This window comes from Artibeus jamaicensis, unplaced genomic scaffold, assembly GCF_021234435.1.
Source record: "Artibeus jamaicensis isolate MK-2021 breed Jamaican fruit bat unplaced genomic scaffold, CSHL_Jam_final contig_851, whole genome shotgun sequence".
Taxonomy (NCBI): Eukaryota; Metazoa; Chordata; class Mammalia; order Chiroptera; family Phyllostomidae; genus Artibeus; species Artibeus jamaicensis.
The window spans coordinates 3,338,046-3,356,004 of NW_026521986.1; the positions used below are offsets into that span (position 1 = coordinate 3,338,046).

General features: G+C 39.4%; 3 protein-coding genes and 1 pseudogene across 8 annotated transcripts in view; 3 read left to right on the forward strand and 1 right to left on the reverse strand.

The window, feature by feature from the left end:
- The window catches only part of MNAT1 (MNAT1 component of CDK activating kinase), a 178,700-nt gene extending 174,915 nt beyond the window's left edge, over positions 1 to 3,785 (forward strand). For both annotated transcript variants that reach the window (XM_037132406.2, XM_037132404.2), the window contains one exon: positions 3,352 to 3,785. In XM_037132406.2, the coding sequence (XP_036988301.1) occupies positions 3,352 to 3,472 (121 nt within the window). In that variant the 3' untranslated portion in view covers positions 3,473 to 3,785. The remainder of the gene's footprint in view (positions 1 to 3,351) is intronic.
- Positions 397 to 3,315, forward strand: LOC119039606 (melanoma inhibitory activity protein 2-like; annotated as a pseudogene).
- Positions 3,786 to 6,145: 2,360 nt separating the features above from the next.
- On the reverse strand, positions 6,146 to 16,802 carry TRMT5 (tRNA methyltransferase 5). 2 transcript variants are annotated; one of them, XM_037132407.2, is made up of 5 exons: positions 16,699 to 16,802; positions 14,906 to 15,558; positions 12,909 to 13,033; positions 9,163 to 9,817; positions 6,146 to 8,803 (listed from the first exon to the last, which is right to left on the reverse strand). In XM_037132407.2, exons 1-5 carry the CDS (start codon positions 16,701 to 16,703, stop codon positions 8,724 to 8,726), a joined length of 1,518 nt encoding a protein of 505 aa, XP_036988302.2. In that variant the 5' UTR covers positions 16,704 to 16,802; the 3' UTR covers positions 6,146 to 8,723. The 2 variants fall into 2 exon arrangements, with proteins under 2 accessions (XP_036988302.2, XP_036988304.2); XM_037132409.2 differs by having other exon boundaries at positions 16,648 to 16,737.
- A 36-nt stretch (positions 16,803 to 16,838) lies between these two features.
- The window catches only part of SLC38A6 (solute carrier family 38 member 6), a 60,983-nt gene continuing 59,862 nt past the window's right edge, over positions 16,839 to 17,959 (forward strand). Inside the window, exon 1 of one of the 4 annotated variants that reach the window (XM_037132410.2) lies at positions 16,839 to 17,055. In XM_037132410.2, the coding sequence (XP_036988305.2) occupies positions 16,945 to 17,055 (111 nt within the window). In that variant the 5' untranslated portion in view covers positions 16,839 to 16,944. Of the gene's footprint in view, positions 17,056 to 17,217; positions 17,352 to 17,959 lie in introns of those variants that run through there. The other 3 variants (XM_053673266.1, XM_037132411.2, XM_037132412.2) reach the window with 3 other exon arrangements.

Consider the following 17,959-nt stretch of genomic DNA (forward strand, 5'->3'; position numbering starts at 1 on the left):
GATGGAAAAAAGCTGCAGTTTTCCCAATCTCTGTGCTTTAAGGGTTCATCATTATAAATAAGTGCTCTGTAAGTTAAATATATAGGCCTGAAGGGCTAATAAATTGTCAGAGATCCTGCCACATCATTGGAAAGTGACTTCTCTAAAATAACAATAATAGATCCCTCTCAAATGGCTTGTCTGTATTTAATTTAGGTACATGCAACAGGAGAGAAAATGTAAAAACAATGGAATACTTATATTTTTAGAAATTTGGGCAGGACACACAGGCCCAGGCCACTTCTAACCGGAATGCAGGCGGTGGCTGGTTTTCCTGGACCAGCAGCGTGCCCCAGGATATGATCAGGGCTTCTGTGGGGTGCAGATAGAAGGCTTTTGTGGGGCTGCGAGAGGAAAATGCTGCGGATTGGGGTTGAGTCCAGCACCGGCTTCTGCGCGGAGGGTCACGTGGTACTCAACCAGGCTGTGCGGAAGTGTCTCCAGGAGAAGCCTCACTGCCTCCGTGTCCAGCAGCTTGGTGGGGGTGGGGCCTTGAAGGGTGGTCGTCTTCATCAGGTCTGAGCTGCCCACACCACATTGCAGAGGCCAAATCCCATTTCCTTGGGCCTGATCTTCTGGACCTACAAAGGTGGGAGGCTTCTCCACGTGCTCCGAGCTTCAGCCCCTTTTAGAAGAACTCCTAGGATGTGTCTAGGAACCTCCTGGGAAGAGAGGAAATTTACTGTGTCCCGCCTCCCGCCTGGCCTAGCAAAAACCAAACTCGGGGGTGAGGCGGGGAGCAGAGGGCAAGTCACAGGCTTTTGCAGGACAGGCTCCAACCTCTGGATCATCTGGACTCAAAAGAGCAGCATAGGGGCTGAGGATCCCCAGTGGACATTGTGGACAGTGGAGGCCTTTAGGCTCCATCCCCTCAGCAACCCGCTGCAGCCTGCTCCACAGTGGTCTGTTTCGGTTGCCTCCGCAGGTTTGGGTTCTAGACAGACGCAGCTGCGTGTTCTCTGCTGTTTGTGGCCCAGCCTGGCCATGGCTGTGGCCGCTGTATCCACAGTAGCCTTGGTGCCATGGAGGAGCCCACGACTGCTACTCAGCTGTACTTGGGGCCAGTCCTGGAAAAGCTGTCCAAGGTTGTTGCCGCATTGCCTGAAGATATGAGAAAAAGCCCCAATCCCATGGGAATTGCTGACGTGTAGCCATTGTTGAATTTTTTGCTCTTGAATTATTTTATTTTATTTTATTTTTGGGGGAGAAGTCTTCGAATGATTAGAAGCCGGCTGTATGTGGAGAGCACAAAAAAGCTTGTTTGCTGTAGAACTTTCTACACTAAAGAAAGAAAAACGTTAAGTATTTGAAAAATTTAGCCTCACACAGAAAGAGTATGAAGGCTGAGTCATTAAAGCATTCCAGCTTTGAGGAGTCAACAGAAACTCAAAATTTGGAGGCAGTCTGAAAAGCCCAAACAGTTTCAAATCTGAATTTAGGGAAGAAAGACTCTTTCTAGAAGAAGAGTTAAAGGAAGAGAAATCTCAACATTCTGAATTGGATGAATTGGTGGTAGATATTTCAAAAATGATACAAAGTCCTTATAAGATGAATCAGAATCACTCAAATCACAAGTAGCTGAAGTTGAAACAACCTTCAAAATATTTCAAATGTATGAATAACTTAAGATAGCTATAAAAGATGGTTGGAGTGAAAATCCCCAACTTCGGGAAAGCCAGAAACAGTATTTACAAGAATCTGAAGAACAGAAAGAACGAGTGAATAAACTTAAACAAAGTAACATTTGAAGACTCCAAAGTATATGGAAAACAAGTTCTATGTGAGAAAGCAAATCAGATCTAAAGATGCAAGATTGGGCTGCTGTCCTTAGAGAAGACTTAACAGATGATAACTTGGAATTGGAAATGAAGAGATTCAGAAAATGGTGCACTGTTAGCCAGTAGGGGCTTTGAAGAATGTTGATTCATGCTTCTAAGTTAAAGGCTTCTTTAAAAACCCTAGGAGAAAGAAACCAAACATAACATTGAATTAATTGAAGTAGACAAAAGAAAGGAAGAGCTTATAGAGTGTATTAAAAATCTCCAGACTGAACAAGTATCATTGCAGTCAGAAAATGAGATGAATGTCTTGAATCAGAAGCTTTGGCAAAAACTTAAAGAAATGACTGATCAAGAAATGAAATCATACTACAGGAAATTAACAGAAAAAAATTACTTGTTAAGAGAAAGAGGGACAACTTTCTTAAGCAGATGAAGATATCAGGCATGTAGCTGAAGAGCTGGAGACCTCTAGAAAGTCAGCCAAAGCTCTTGAAGAACTGGAGAGAACCATTCTTTCTCAGCAAAGAGCGGATTATTTCCTCTGGGAAACAAAACCCATGGTTGGTTGGCGGCTCAGACTACTGAAAGACACCTCAATGATTTAGAGAAAAGTCTCACTTCAGACCAAAATTAATTGAAATGGACTTAAGTTTGAACTGTCAGAAAAAGATCTTTATGCTCTTGATATTCCAAACACAGCATTTGGCAGAGAACATTCCCCATATCATCCCTCAGCATTGGGTCAACCTTCATCTAAAACCAGCGTTTTTCTCTCATGATGTACATTTCAAATCCAAATTCCTCTTTGGGATTTGAATCTGCCGTTGATGTCAGCCAAACCTCTAAGAATTTTTATGAGTTTATTTGAGCCAAACTGATGAAAATTGCTGGGAAGCTAAATGTCAACGGACTGCGAAAATGCTCCAGAGAGTGGTAGTTTTGCGCCTTATTCTACATTACAAATGAGGAGGTACAAAGGGGGTTCATGGAATCCATTGGTGATAGATAGGAAGGTGGGAGAGAGCAAAACAGGGAAACCTGGGATTAGATACAATGTAACGAATAGACATGCTTTTTTTTTTAACATCTGGTGGGTATAGGATAGTTAACAGTTTACAATTAACATGATAACAATAATGAGGGGCTTTGTGGGCTGTGCTCAGGTGGGAGATCGTGCCCTAAGGGGTCTGGAAAAAGGAAACTACCCTCACATTCCTGTTACAGTAGATGCAAAAAGACAATAGCCAGGCATCATTCAGGTAAAGACTGACCTTTGTTGAGGGAGTAGGGCAGGACTGCCCGTCATGGCTAGCCTTTAGTTAGGAAGTTTTCATTTCAAACCATCCTGTGTGGCTACTTTAGGTCTCTAAGGATGTAAGGCCCACCAAGGATCCCTTACCTGAGCCCGTCAGGTTTAGTGTGTGGCCCCTTTTCCCAATCCACAGCTTTACTCCTGCTTTTAGAAAATGTTACCAACTTTTATGTGCCTGCTATATCATGCTACATTTTTGTTTTGTTTTGTTTTGTTTAGGTATTTGAACCATGTCAGAGCTGCCTCTCCCCAGGACCTTGCGGGAGGCTACACCTCTTCTCTTGCTTGTCACAGAGCGCTACAGGATGCATTCAGTGGGCTTTTCTGGCAGGCCCGTTAACCTCCATTTCTTCTTTGTAAGGTTTGGACTTGGGAGCAGAATGAGGGAGCCTGCAGAAGTAAAGCAGACTTGTAAAACTGCAACCGTACGCAGCTGCACAACAGTCCCACCGTAGCAGCTGTGTGAAAGTGTTTATGGAGAGACTGTTTCAGAACTAAGCTGAGCGATAGAGTGGATAAATATTCGTGGAAACAGATTTATTTTTGAAGCTGGAAGCCTCCTCTGATGGAAGATATGAATAATTTACCCATGTATATTTGAGGTTGACAGGCTTGTAAAATGTTTTTTAAAATAAAGCTAGACTTTATGTTAAGTTTTGTGGTTTTTCTCTTCTTACAGTATTTCACTTGAACACATTATAAAATGTGTTTTTTGAATACACATTCAAAATGTGTATTTTGAATACGACATTTAGTGTTAATATGCAAGTCTATTATTCCTTCTCATAAAATGTTCCTTTTTTTGCCCTCCCAATGTCTTCTTAATACTAGTTCAGACAAGTGGATATATTTCCTTCTACCGGCAGGTTATGGCAAGTAAAACCTGACCTGTGATAATGTCACTCTCAATATTAAGACTCAGCGCCTGTTTTGAGCAGTGGAATGTGCGACAAACCTTGATCAAGGTTAAAGTTTCCAGCCATGAACCACACTTAGGATAAACTAGGGAAGAGTATTAACTTGCTTTAATGAGAAATGCAAAGAACTAAGTTAATAAAATTTAATACTTAAATGAAGCCTTTCACCTCAAAAGTGAACTCACTTTATGATGAAACCCTGGAGACTGTGGAATGGATACACTTTAAATGAAATTTCCTTATGAGACTCCAATGTAGTTTCTGTTGACACTTCAGAGGCTTTCAGTATATCCACGATTTTGCTTGAAGAGTTTAGATGTGGATAGGATGGATATTTGTAGGATCTCAACCTATTACTCTGTTATGTAGGCCACTGGGTATGGGTCAGAGTTTCTCAAGCAAATTAAGGGATTTCCTATCAAATCTCCATTACAACAGATGTTAATTTTATGGGTGGAACGCTATGTGAAACAAGGTCGGTTACATTAGGTTGGGATCCTTATGTAACAACCCCATCTTATTTGACTAAACAGGCATTAATTTCAGGAGTGCATCTTCATCTTTCCAGTACTTCCAGTTATCTTTGAAAATTGAGAAAACCGAGGCATCGAATAACTGGGTAGGCTAAGGTCATATACACAAATGAGTAAAAAGCCAGAACTAGGTAACAGGTTTTTTGTTTTGTTTTGAAGTCTAGATTTATATATCTACTGGTATTCCCCAACTCAGGATTAGCATTTTCAGTAGAATGCATAAATCTATTCGAAGAACAGTGAGAATTTTGGATATAGCACTAAGGCTTTGCTCTACTCAGCGGCCAGTTAGGTATCCAGTCTTTTAAAAATAAACATATTGCTAGTTCTCAATACCTTGCATGACATATTTAAATGGAATTAACCTATTCATGGAATATTTCAAAAGCTTTGAGACTTTTGAGCCTACCTTCTTATTGTGGGAATTGCCTGCACTTGACTTGGCAAATAAAGTACAAAACTTTTATATGTTTGTAAATATTTTACCCCTACTATTGCCATGTTTTGTTCAATAAGCCGAATTAGAAGTTGTTAAATGATCCTATTAGATTAAAAGGAACGGTGAAAGATAACCTAACGAGAGCAATTGACTAAATAACAGAAATATTCTAAATTGATGAGGTCAGTCCCTATCCTTCCAGCGCTGTCCCCTCTGAGACAAAAGGTTGTACAAGTCTTTCAACTACATGAATTAAGTCTTTTAACATTTTAGAACACGAGCACAGAAAGATAACAGCCAGCTACTGCGCATGTGTCAAGAAGCACCATGCTTGCTGCTTTGTGCGTTTTCTAATCCTTACAGCAGTGCTGGTCTTATTTTACCCACTTTAACAGATGGAGGAGCTGAGCCCTGGGAAGGGTAAGTGACCCGCAGAGTTTGGGTTTGAACCCAAGCAGTCAAACACCAGTCTGTGCTCCAGAGATGACTGTCAGACTTGATACCTTTTCAAAATCAAGTCTGAGTAGGAAACTTCTTAAGACTCCAAGAAATTTTGTAGATCAACTTTCTAGTTTTTTATGATATAAATGGCATCAATTAAATAATCTTGAATTCCTTGAGAGGAGTTTGAAGAAATTCATTATGTAGAACATGGTTAACTATCACACTCCCAGTTAAGCAGATGTGAATGGCACTTAATACACTTACATCATCATTAGGATCCATTTTTACTCAGTATTCCTTAATTTTATTCAACAAATATTTGATCTAAGCTTCTCTTAGAAGTAGTCTTTAGGATGTCAACAGGTGGTCAGATAATCATTTCAAATTGGGGCCACACAAGACTTGTCAAAAATTAACAAAATTCAAAAATTGTATCTGATAAACTTTCTGTGATTTTTAGTGGATTCATTAAGAATTCAGTTACCCGCTGGGGTAGCTCAGTGGATTGAGTGCAGGCCTGTGAACCAAAAGATCGTGGTTTGATTCCCAGTCAGGGCACATGCCTGGGTTACAGGCCAGTTCCCAGCAGGGGATGCACGAGAGGCAACCATACATTGATGTTTCTCTCCCTCTCTCCTTCCCTTCCCCTCTAAAGATAAATAAATAAAATCTTTAAAAAAAAAAAGAATTCAGTTACCAAGTGTCACCTCTGGGGAGGGCATAGATTTAAATAACGAAGTAATGACATGTTCATGTATCCACCCCGGAGGGAAAAGAGGGGAGGGGTTGAAATGTTAATAGAAGCATTTAAGCAAGGATTGTGTTATCTTTCCAACTGTATGCTGCATATTTTCTCTAATTGAGGCAAGACTAAATGGAGGCAGGGATCTTACCACTTGGACAAATAAGAACATCATTTGAACCCACACTCCATGTACCGTACTACAAGAAAATTTTATTCCTACTTGCTAATTAATTCTCTTCATCTAGATAAGGAGAGGGGGGGACTGTTGACCCCTGGACAAACCCAGCCGCTGCCTGCTCCTGTATGCTCTGTAAGCTAAGAGTGGTGTTACCTTCTTTTCAAGTTTGAAAAAAGCCAGGCTTAATAAACTTTTTAACGTGTGAAAAGCATATGAAATTCAAATGTTAGTATCCATAAATAGATATGTTTTTGGAACATAGTGTTTGTGTGTTGTCTGTGGCTGCCTTTGGGCTGCTGCCGGCAGAATGAGAAGCTGCAATCTGGCCCATTACAGAAGGTTTGCTGACCACTGACCTACTTCTCCCTGGGAGGGCAGGGAGGTGAAGAAAATAAGTCCCAAACTAGCAATCCTTGGCTGAATCAGCCCTCAAGCTCTGGCAGAGGACAGGTTGGGTTGAATTTCAAAACAGATTAAAGCGCATTTAGATAAGGAATAAAGACTCCAATTCATTACTTCCTTACTACTTTTTTATTATTTATTGTCTTGTCTTCATCTATTTATGTTACCTGCCTGGCCTTTGAAGGCATTGGAGTTTGTAATTAATGACTTAGATCAAGGGTCCTCAAACTTTCTCTAAGGCTGGACAGTACATATTTTAGGCTTTGTGGGCTAAGAGGCAAAATTGAGAGCATTAAAGTGGGAGCACTTATATAACAAGAGATAAATTGGTATAGTTTTTTTAATTAACAAAATTCCAAATATAACAGTATATTTTTTGTAATGCCCTTTTTTGGAGGAATAACATTCCCTTTAATCAGAGTTCTAAATGTTTCTTCCCGTTAAAGTCAACTGTAAATTATCACCTGTTAATGGTTATTTGCAATGAGATTTTACACACTTCACCTTTACATAAATGTCTTTTAACACAGATCGATACTGCCTAATACTGATACCAATCCAGAAGCGTATGATTCTAAGCATATTCATCACTGAGAAGGCATTTGTAAAACTCTTATTATTCTTCCCTTGGTATCTATTTTTCAGCATGTCATTACATACAGCATTACTGACTTTCAATCGATTAGATGGAAGCTCTAATGTAGTTGAATGTGTTCTGAAATAGGGAAATTTCCTTTGCATTTGTACGAAGGTCCCCAAAATGCTGAACCCAGAAAGTACATCCACTGCTAATCTGTGTGAGAAGGGAAGTCTTCACTGTCTTATCGTGAGTTGGTAGCATGAGAAAGCACAGCACAGGATATTGAGATTCAGATGTCTGCTGCAATGACTACTGCAGTGCATTTTCACATTACGTTTGCTAAATCTTAAGAAATATTATGACCTTTAGCAAAAGCTAATTTCTAAAGCTGTTCAGTGTTGTAAGAATAGTGTTTAAGGTTGGTTCTTCTTGACCCTGATTTCAAAAAAAAATTGCAATCAAACTTTATAATTATGAAGCAAAGCAAATTTAAATCAAACAAGTCAAGAAATTCAGCTTCAACTTCTGACAGAATCCAAGAACTACGAAATGGTTCAAGTCCATGAAAACAAATGAAGTTTACCATTGGACGCTACTGGTTCAGTAACATATGACAGATGAAAAAATTTTCTGTAAGGTACTTGCTTGTGAGATAGTAAATAAGCATAGGTTTTAAACACCACATTTTCACAAGCTTTGTACATTTCTCCAACTAGGTCTTACCACCATCAGAATATCTTAGCAGATCCTACTTCAGGTTGTACAGAGTTAGTTTTCTCAACTTCTTTGAAAATACTCACTGGTAGGTGTTTCATGAAGAATATTCAGGGGCTGATTCTTCAGAAACTTCAAACTCAGTACCAACGCCTCAGGTAAACAAGAAGTGAGCAGTTATTTGTAACATCTGTCAGCTCATGATCTGACCTGCCAGGCATTGTGTGCTTGTCCCTGATCTGAATAATCTAATGGTTATCACTTTTATAGTGACACCAGACAAGAGTACCACATAAAACTTAGCTACAGCACCGCAAAGTGTTATTATTAGAGCTTTCCTAGTTGGCATGCAGTTACCTTACCTTCAAAGTCTATTTTCCCAAGAGACAGACATATTTAAACTTACTTAAATAATTTAGGTTATAAAATGAGTTATATAGCATAATTTAGCTAATAAAGATGTTCAGTAGACTTAATTTCATTTAAACTTTAATTTGATAATCCTTGATTTATAAGCTAGCATGGGTGAAATATAACATTTCAGTACTAAGGTAACTAAATGCTAAAATTTTATGAAATCAAACATATTTCACTACAAAATCTAGTGGGGAGATGGCGAAAACATTTCTAGTAAGTGATTTAAGCAATTGTTGTTTTTTCTTCTGAGAAGGCTTTGCCTGTCCTCTGGCGTTTAAGGGGTGGAGGGTCTTCATGACTCTCTGTAACAAATCCAGAAAAGCTGTATCAGATAAGATACTTACCATGCGAGAATACTTTAAAAAAGCAAATAATATAGGCATGTTAAAGGTTTTTAATGCATTCAACTTATATATGAAATAGTAACATTCCTGTAGATTTATTATTTTAATGAAATAATATAATCTTGTACTTTGAACAGTGTGACATACTAAACTTTGTTACACTGGGAGAAACTAGTTGCAAATGGCAAGGGGTCCTAAACTGAAATATCTACCTAGAATTAGCTGAACCTCTTCCGAACTTAATAAATAATATACAGGTTAAGAAAGGTACATGAAAGGTATTACAGTGTCCATTTAATTTCCCAGACATTGCTCACCTGGATCTAGGGTGTGGTTCTTGTAGAGCACAGCAGCCGGGATCTGAAAGGTGATGCACAGCATTTCCTTGTTAGGGGCCACATTTCTTACAAGGTGAACCGAACTGCACGCATCCAAGGAAATGCCTAATACAGCTTCAGCTTGTTGCTGCACATCCTCAGCAGGACGAGCATCTTTGGAAAAGCTGTAACAGTGTACTATGGGAAGGAGCTCACTGCTGCATGGCTGCCCATCCAGAAGTGATTTGAAGGCACCGAGAAATTCGATCGCCTTTGCTGGTAAGTTCATGACAATGTGCACAGAGTGTTTTCTTTCTTTTGACAGTGGTCCCAGCTGCTGTATTAACTCTTCTCTGACCGGTCCTTGGAGGAAGTCTTTCCCATCCAAGTTAAAGACTTTAACCCTTTTGTCCACTTTATTTAATGTACAGTTGTGCAAGAGCCATTTATAGGATTCAGGATTGAGATCATTGGCAAATACAGTGCAGTTTTTTTTTGCTACTGGAATGGCAAAGGGCCCAACCCCAGCAAAAACATCAAATAGGACATCTCCAGGTTTAAGAAGTTCTGTGATGCGGCTGTGTTCTGTAGAGAGACGGGGATTCCAATAGACTTTTGAAAAATCAAATTCGTAGATGTAGTTGTTTTCTCGAACCTGAAAAACATATTAAGCTCTTGGTTAACCTGCCTAGTCTGAAATCACAGTCGCATATACGGATACATGCACCCATGCACAGACACACATTTCAATTTCCTACACTATTAAGCGCAAATAACAGTTCATTTGAAGGCATTTTAATTAGAATTCTGGTGTTTATGCTGTACTTGAGGCCAGTTAATATCCTGCATTAGACTTTTTCATGAAGAGTCATCTTTTCAAAGTCAAGTGGCTCCCTATCTCATCCATCCTAAAGGGCCACAAAATGGTTCCCAGATCACATGAGGAATTTTTCAGATAGGCCAATTGACTGGCTGACCTGAAGGGGAGGAAAAAACCTGTAATTTGAAACACACTACATGTATCCTCCTGGTAGGTAGCTGAGTTGCAGACAGCACTTCCACATGGCAAACAAGCTTTCCTCCTTGTTTAGTTTTCCGTTTGTAAGAGGGAGGCACGACAGGTGTGTCATGCATCATTCAATATTCAGATATTTTGCTACGTTTTTAGGTAGTTACTGGGACTCTACAAGTTTCACATCTATAAATTAGAACCAGTGTGTAGAACAAATCATTCTCCTATTTTCTCCTTTCCCAATTTTAATTCATAAAAAATCAAAGGCCAGCAAGCCCTATAAATCTGGTAGACATGTCTTCTACATTCTACTTTTATGGACTTTAATTCCATATTTGTACATTTCCTCCTCTCTTAACCACATCAGATGCCATGGAGATACTATTAAGGTTCCAGAGTTGGAAATGTTTCCTCATGATTCTACCAACTAAGTCTTTCTGGGTATATAACCTGGGAGGTTTCAATATGTCTTGTGACTGCTTTCCCTAAAATTTCCTGTCTGCTTTTCCCTTCTAAGGTCCTTAAAGTGAGGAACAGATCTAATTTAATCTTTCTGATTTAATTCATGCTGTCTTTGATACCTCACTCCCTTAGCATTAATTTCTGGCAAATTCACTTTCAGGAATCATTTTACTCACAATATACACATATTTAAATTTTGCATGAGTCCTAAAGTTAAAGTTAAATGTTACTTGACTTTAAAGTCCAATGTTATTTGGAACACAGAAATTACACTAATTTTTAACATTTATTTTATGGTAAAATTATTAGGTATAAGAGATGTCCTAGGAACAAACATTATGATTTAGGGAATCAATGGTAAGGCATTCCTAAAATTACAGAAGTTTCTCAGAACTTTTAGATTTTCTCTTAAGGGTGATGATGATGTTACCTGTTCCCTAAGAGTCAGGACCAGGTGAAGAACATGCACGATGCTCAATCAGCATGACCAAAGGGTACGCCTTAATGCCAGCTGAAGTAAACACTAGTATTACTAAAGGATTCACATTCAAATTTCACTTCCCATAACGCCCCTCATACATTATACACAAGTAGTAGGCAGTGGGGGCTGGGTATACAGGGAAAGACCATAAATGGACTCTGGAGTCAGCAGCCTGGCTCTAAACACCCTGCCCAATCATTCCTTGTTACTTCATCTGCACAAAGAGGATATTAAAAATAACCATCGTTATCTTGTGGGCTTCATAAGATTTGTTACATATCAAGTGTTTAGCTCAGAACCTAACAGTAAATGTGCAATAAATGGTATTTTATTGGGTTGGCCAAAAAGTTCGTTTGGTTTTTTCTAGTCATATAATGGCTCTAGTAGTATTTAATTGTCTTTAACTTCAATCGAAACAATTTTGTTAGACTGCATTATGACAGCTGTCATATCAGTATGCATTAAAAAAACATCAAAATTGGTGAATTTGGGGGGTAGCCATTTTAATATTGAAGATGGAAGAAAATACACAACGTTTTTGGCATATTATGCTTTATTATTTCAAGAAAGGTAAAAACACAACTGAAACACACAAAAAAGTTTGTGCAGGATATGGAGAAGGTTCTGTGACTGACCAAACGTGTCAAAAGTGGTTTGCGAAGTTTTGTGCTGGAGATTTCTCACTGGGTGACTCTTCACAGTGGGTTTACCAGTTCAAGTTGATAGTGATCAAATCAAGACATTAATTGAGAACGACTAACGTTATACCATGTGGGAGATGGCTGACACAGTCAAAATATCCAAATCAATAAAGTTACTGATGAAAATGAAAAATGTCTTTTCTTTTATGGAAAAACCTACATGGGCTTTTTAGCCAACCCAATAATATTTTAATATTATTAAGTTATGGAGAAATAATACTATACTTAAAATAACATGCATTTGAATTTGTGTGGCCATAAACATCAAGATATAAAGATTATAACAAAGGTTGCCAATAACTACATCAAATAAAAATATGCCCACTGTTAACATTCTGATGTATGTGCACATTTATATAGGTATTTAGTCAAAATGGACTATGTTATATCCTTGCTTCTTTATTGCTTCATCTGTCAATGGCAATTTTAATAAGGAGTTAGATAATCCTTAATGATGGACTTCCATTGTATTGTTATGCCAGAATTTAATAAATTCTCTACTAATGAACTCCATTAGTTTATTTTGTTAATATAAAAATAATGGCGAAAAATCCAGTATATCCATCATTACAGTTTTCTTTAATTATATCCTTGGAATAACTTCCTGTAACTGGAATGCTAGGTCAAAGGACACACCTATTCAAAATTGCAATGTATTACCATACACTCTTCCTGAATGCATCAAAGTTGAACTCCCATCAGTTGTGTAATTAAATGCTCACACCCTCACATACTGAATACTGGGTATTAAAAATATTATAGGCTCTGGCTGGTGTAGCTCAGTGGATTGAGCACGGGCCTGCGAACCAAAGGATTGCGGTTCGATTCCCCATCAGGGCACATGCCTGGGTTGCAGGCCAATTCCTAGCAGGGGCCAGTTCCCAGGAGGGGATGCATGAGAAGTAACCATACATTGATATTTCTCTCTCTCTCTCCTTCCCTTCCCTTCTAAAGATAAATAAATAAAATAACATAAAAAAACTGGCAACAAAAAATATATATAAAAAATAAAAATATTTTAATCTTTATTATCTATTCTGATTCCAAACATTCATCTTGATATACTAGGAGACAATGAAATACTCCATACCTTGGTCATCATGTTCTCCTCACCAGATAGCACTTCCATTTGGAAATTTCGGTACGTATTATCGATACTGTTGATTTTATTTACTGCTGAAGTGATTCCTGGATTTTTGTCAATCATAACTTGGCCTAAAAGAAAAGATGAGAATTCGTAACAAATATTGCCTGTTGATGGCAAAAAAACCCCTAAAACCATAAATACAAAATGGAAATGAACTTTTTTTGTTTATAGATAAAAACTGCATCTAATTTGTGTAAAATGGCATGCAACTCTAAAAATTCAATAGATTACTAAAATTAATGTCTGACAGCTTCTAATACAAACACACAAAAAATGCATGGGTACATTTTTAAGGAAATAGTTTTGAGGAGTTGAGGTCTACCTAAATTTTTCCATGTTTTTTTACTAAATCTCAAATGTAGCAATACTACAGTAAGCAAAAGGCAGACCATAGGGAATCGGTAAAGAACAGAAAGAGCTGTAAGGACCTTGGCAACAAATGGCCTCAGAAATCAGCAGCCCTGTGGCCACTGGCCTCAAACCAAATGTTTGTTTTACTCTGTACTTGAAATACATGCCTCCACTTTGGAAATATATACCAGCAAAATAATGTTTTGAACTAGATAAAATTTTCATTTACTTAAATTGCTCTTTTTGTCAAATATTTGCTGCAGCAGAAAAAGCTACAAAGGTAATAAATACACCAGAAATGGTATACTGATGACTTTTAATTGAAGTCTACTTTTTATGTCAGCAGTTAAAAAAGTCAGTAAGAATCTACATGCTATCTCATTGCATAAGGAAAAATAACTTGATTTGTAAGTTAATAAAAAGTACTCAATAATACAGATATGCTGAAGTACAACCAGATTTGTCTAATTTCTCCAATAATTAGATACCTGATTTTGAATATGATATCAATAAACTCTGTTCAATCATTGTTCTTATCCTGTCCTGCTTCAGGTATCAGAACTCAATTTTGAAAGTACTGAAGTTAGTTTGAAATAAAGAATCAAATTAAAAAAAACGTAATCTGAAAGTTTATAATAAAAGTTTAAAAATTGCCCCACATGAAACTGTTTCACTTTTCTTCTATGAGTGCCCCCTTATGAAAGAGAGTTTAGAAAACAGGATTCGCAAATGTAATGTTTGTGTTATGACAGGCAATAATTCATAGGAAAACCTAGACTTGACATTTGTACCCCATCATAATTACAAGGATCTGCTTCAGTATTTATTATGTTATCACTAAGCATTACCAGCCCTTGCCATCAATAAAACAAAGGAAGTGCATAACAGCCTATTTCTGAAATCCTACTCATGCAAAATACTGAGCACTATATTTTAAAGCTGAAAATAATTCCCATAAGTTCTGACAATTACTCTATATTAAAATAATTAATCTTCAGAATGCATGGACATTAAATATTCATACAAGGACAAGGGCAATTTAGATTAGTTGGTACCCCTCTTTTATCCCAAAGAATAAAGGGTCCAGGCTCAAACCTGCAGCTACAGCGGTACAACCTACGCAAGCACCATTCCTGAAAGACTCGGAGCACTTGAAGACAAAGTACAGTGCTGATAGAAGAGGCTCAGTTAGTTGAATCTGTGAAAGTGTGAGTAAATAGTGTCTTGCATTTTTGACATAAAACACTCAAATTTATGAAACCCACCATTCAGCATAGTCCTGGGGCTTAATAAGGCCTGTGTACCAAAGTGACAAGTTGCCAGAGAAATCTGCCAAAGCAAGTGATTCAACTGTTATCTATGCTTATGCACTGTGTACACAAAAGCTTGACTTGCTCGGCAAAGCTTGCTATGACTCTGGAAAGGGTATTCCAAAATGGCCCTCAAAAGACAGGGTTCGTAGCTTAAGATCCAGCTTAAACTTTGAGAGAGAAAATGTCCTGCTTCTGCAATTTGGCACTTAAAAAAAAACTAGAATTAGAATTTTGTTACTGCTTTCTAGTACAGGAATATTACTAAGGCATACCTACCGATTAAATGCTTGAAAGGCAGCTGATGATCTCGAAGGTTCAGGTGGGCAATATGTCCAATCCTGCTAAACCCTGAAGTCACATCTTGACCTTCAGGAAGCACAGCCCTTAAGATTTCTTCTGACTTAAAGTTTTCATAAGTTAGTTCCAAATTATATTTAGATATCTGTGGACTGACATTAAGCTGCTTTAAAATACTGAGTTCTACTTCCTCAAAGGAATCACTGGTAAGCATTTTATAGGGATCCAACATAATTAGTTTGCCTTCTTTATCTTCTGGATCGTCAATCACACGTTTTATGCCTGGGCGCTGAAGTGCTGCCCTTTTAAGGGATCGAATCAGTTTATTGACAATTTCTTTCCTCACTTTAAGCACTGGGATGGTGACTGTTTTTTTAAAAGCTGTTCTGTCAAGTTTTGTCATTCCTCGAACATCAGAGGGTGGTGAAAACAAGTCTGAACCTCTCTGACTTGTTTCTATTTCAGGCATGGTTGAGAATCTTCTGGGATTCAGCAAGAAAATACTAGGTGCTCTGGTAAGTTTCTGGATCAGTGATGTCCAAGCTAGTGGGATCGGTGATTCTGATTCAGTTACTCTACAGCTTTCCAGTTTGAGGGGTCTTCTTAAGAATCCAAATGGCCTCCATAAGACCCTAAAAAAAAAGTATTCATTTAAAAACCATAAAGCTACAAACCAATCTACATGTTTACAGTAGTTTCTGATAATGAATATCTAAATAGTTTTACATAACTTGCTGAATGCTGGTGGTTAAAACTTTTAGTTGTGTGTGTGAGAAGTGTACCATCTTTTCCAGGACAGAATGACTTTCATAGTGGTAAACAATAAATTTGCACCTTCAACACACCTGCTGCCAGGATGAGGGCTTAGTGATCAGTCAGCCTCCTTATCTATACTTAATGAGCCTCTCCACCCACAACTGGCTACAGAGTACATTTGGAATTGAAGAAGGCTGAGGTCTGAGTTAGGGGACCATCTCTGAATTTTCGAAATGGTTATTATATTTACAGCTTTATTAATGACAGTATTTCTTAGGATATTCTTGTGGGTGCTTAATGTGTCAGATGCTAAGCTAAATGCTTAACACACATATCCAACTTGGGAGGTGCATGGTATTGCACCTCCATTTTGTAAATGAATAAACCAAAGCTCAGAAATAGGTTACGCCCAGTCTCCTTGCTGTTAGGTGTCTGAGCAAGGATTAAAACTCAGGTCTGACTTCAGAGCCTGTTATTAACATACTGCTACACTGCCACAAACTACCCTGTAACTAGAGGTTTCAGTATTTGGAGGATGAGGACTTTACTGAGTGCAATTAAGAGTATCAGTTATTCACTTTGCCTTCTGGAATACCAAAGAAGTAGTTGTAAGAGGAAAGGCTCTGCCCCAAAGCCTGTAAAGCAAATATCAAACTTCACCTCGAGGGTTCAAATTGGGTCTAGCAGTTAACCAGCCGTGTGAGCTTAGTACATTACTTAATGAGTTTCGGGTTCCCCCCTTGTAAAATGTGGCTAAAGGATCAATCAGAAAACTTCTGAAAAGAATAAACAGATCCTCACTATCCAGCATTCGGACCTAGGCTCAGCACCCGGGGTGATGATGAGTGACCTCGCAACGTTTCCTTGCCAGGCAGCACGAGGCGGAGAGCAGCCCCAGGCAGACAGGTAGCCTCAGCCCCTGCGAACTAAAAAGCGCAACGCAGCCGCCACCTAACCGAGATTACCGTTCTAATTCGCGGTGTAACTGCTCGGGGACCCACGACCAGACCCCTCACCTCATGCTCTGGTACAGCTCGAAAAAGGGTCTCTAGTGGAGGGGTTGGTCCCTAGATGACATCATCACTGTTCGCCGCCGAGGAGCGGACGTCATCAGGTCGCGTCGCTTCCCTCCTTTCTTGTCCCGTTAAGGTGTTGGAACCCGGAAGGATCCGGCCCTCGGCTCCGCCTCTGGCGCGACTTAGAGACAGGAGGGCAGGGATAGTAGCTTTGCAGATGGACCTGGTAGTCGGCCAGCGAACAGTATGCAGGCACCCTGGGGGGTCATCAACGTGGAGCCGGGCTGGTACATCTCTTCCCAGCAGCCCGAGGAGGCGGAGGCGGAGGCGGAAGACTTGAGCCCGTTGCTAAGCAACGTAAGTAGGCTTCGCTAGCTGGTTGGCCCGGACAGTGACCTGGCTCCCCTGAAGTGCCTGCCGAATAAGATCGAGAAAAGGAGGAGGATGGCATGGGAAGAGAGGCATGGGGCCTGGGGCCCCGGGGCCCGGGGCCCAAGGCCCAAAGGCAGCAGCAGAGATTCAGGTGTCGTCCGGCGGAGTTCATGAGTGTGATAGTAGCCTAACGTGCCAGAGGAAGAAAAACTGACAAAGGTGCAGGCAGGATCAGGTGGAACAGGTGTAGCGGCAGGCACCACTGGAGTCACAGCCCCAGGGTTACGTAGATTACTGCTGTTTGTTGAGATCTCTGTCAGCTTCCTATTTCCTCTACCAGTCTTGTGAGATTTTTCCAAGAGTCACAAACTTGTTCTTTCCTCGACTTAGTCACTGGGGCACTGTAAACATCTTTATACAGAAATCCTTAACGGTGAAGGAGGAGTGGAGATGGCCCAGTAATAAGTACCTAACGTTTTCCTGACCCTAAAGTCTGTACGATGGGCACTCGACTTTTTAACTCAAGTCCCTGGACTGTACAGATTTTAGGACTTTGTTCCCAAATGCTACTTTGGGAAAGGGTGTTTTTAGGGATATCCTCACCAGAGCAAATGAATTGCTGATTATACCGTCATTCAAGGTATTACCATCCTCTCAGTTGGACGGACTTAATTCATTTATATAAATAGAAATTAGTGTTGCAGTGCTAGTATTTGGAGAGCAGCAGTTGAGTACATCAGCCTCGATGTGAGTCAGGGACACTTCAGCAATCACATGAGCTGAGGCCATCTGGCTGCTCTCCTTCCCCTCCCCATTCCTATCCTATCTTAATCTTTTGCAATCACAAGACCCTGTACTGGGGGAGATGATTTTCCTAGGAAACTATACT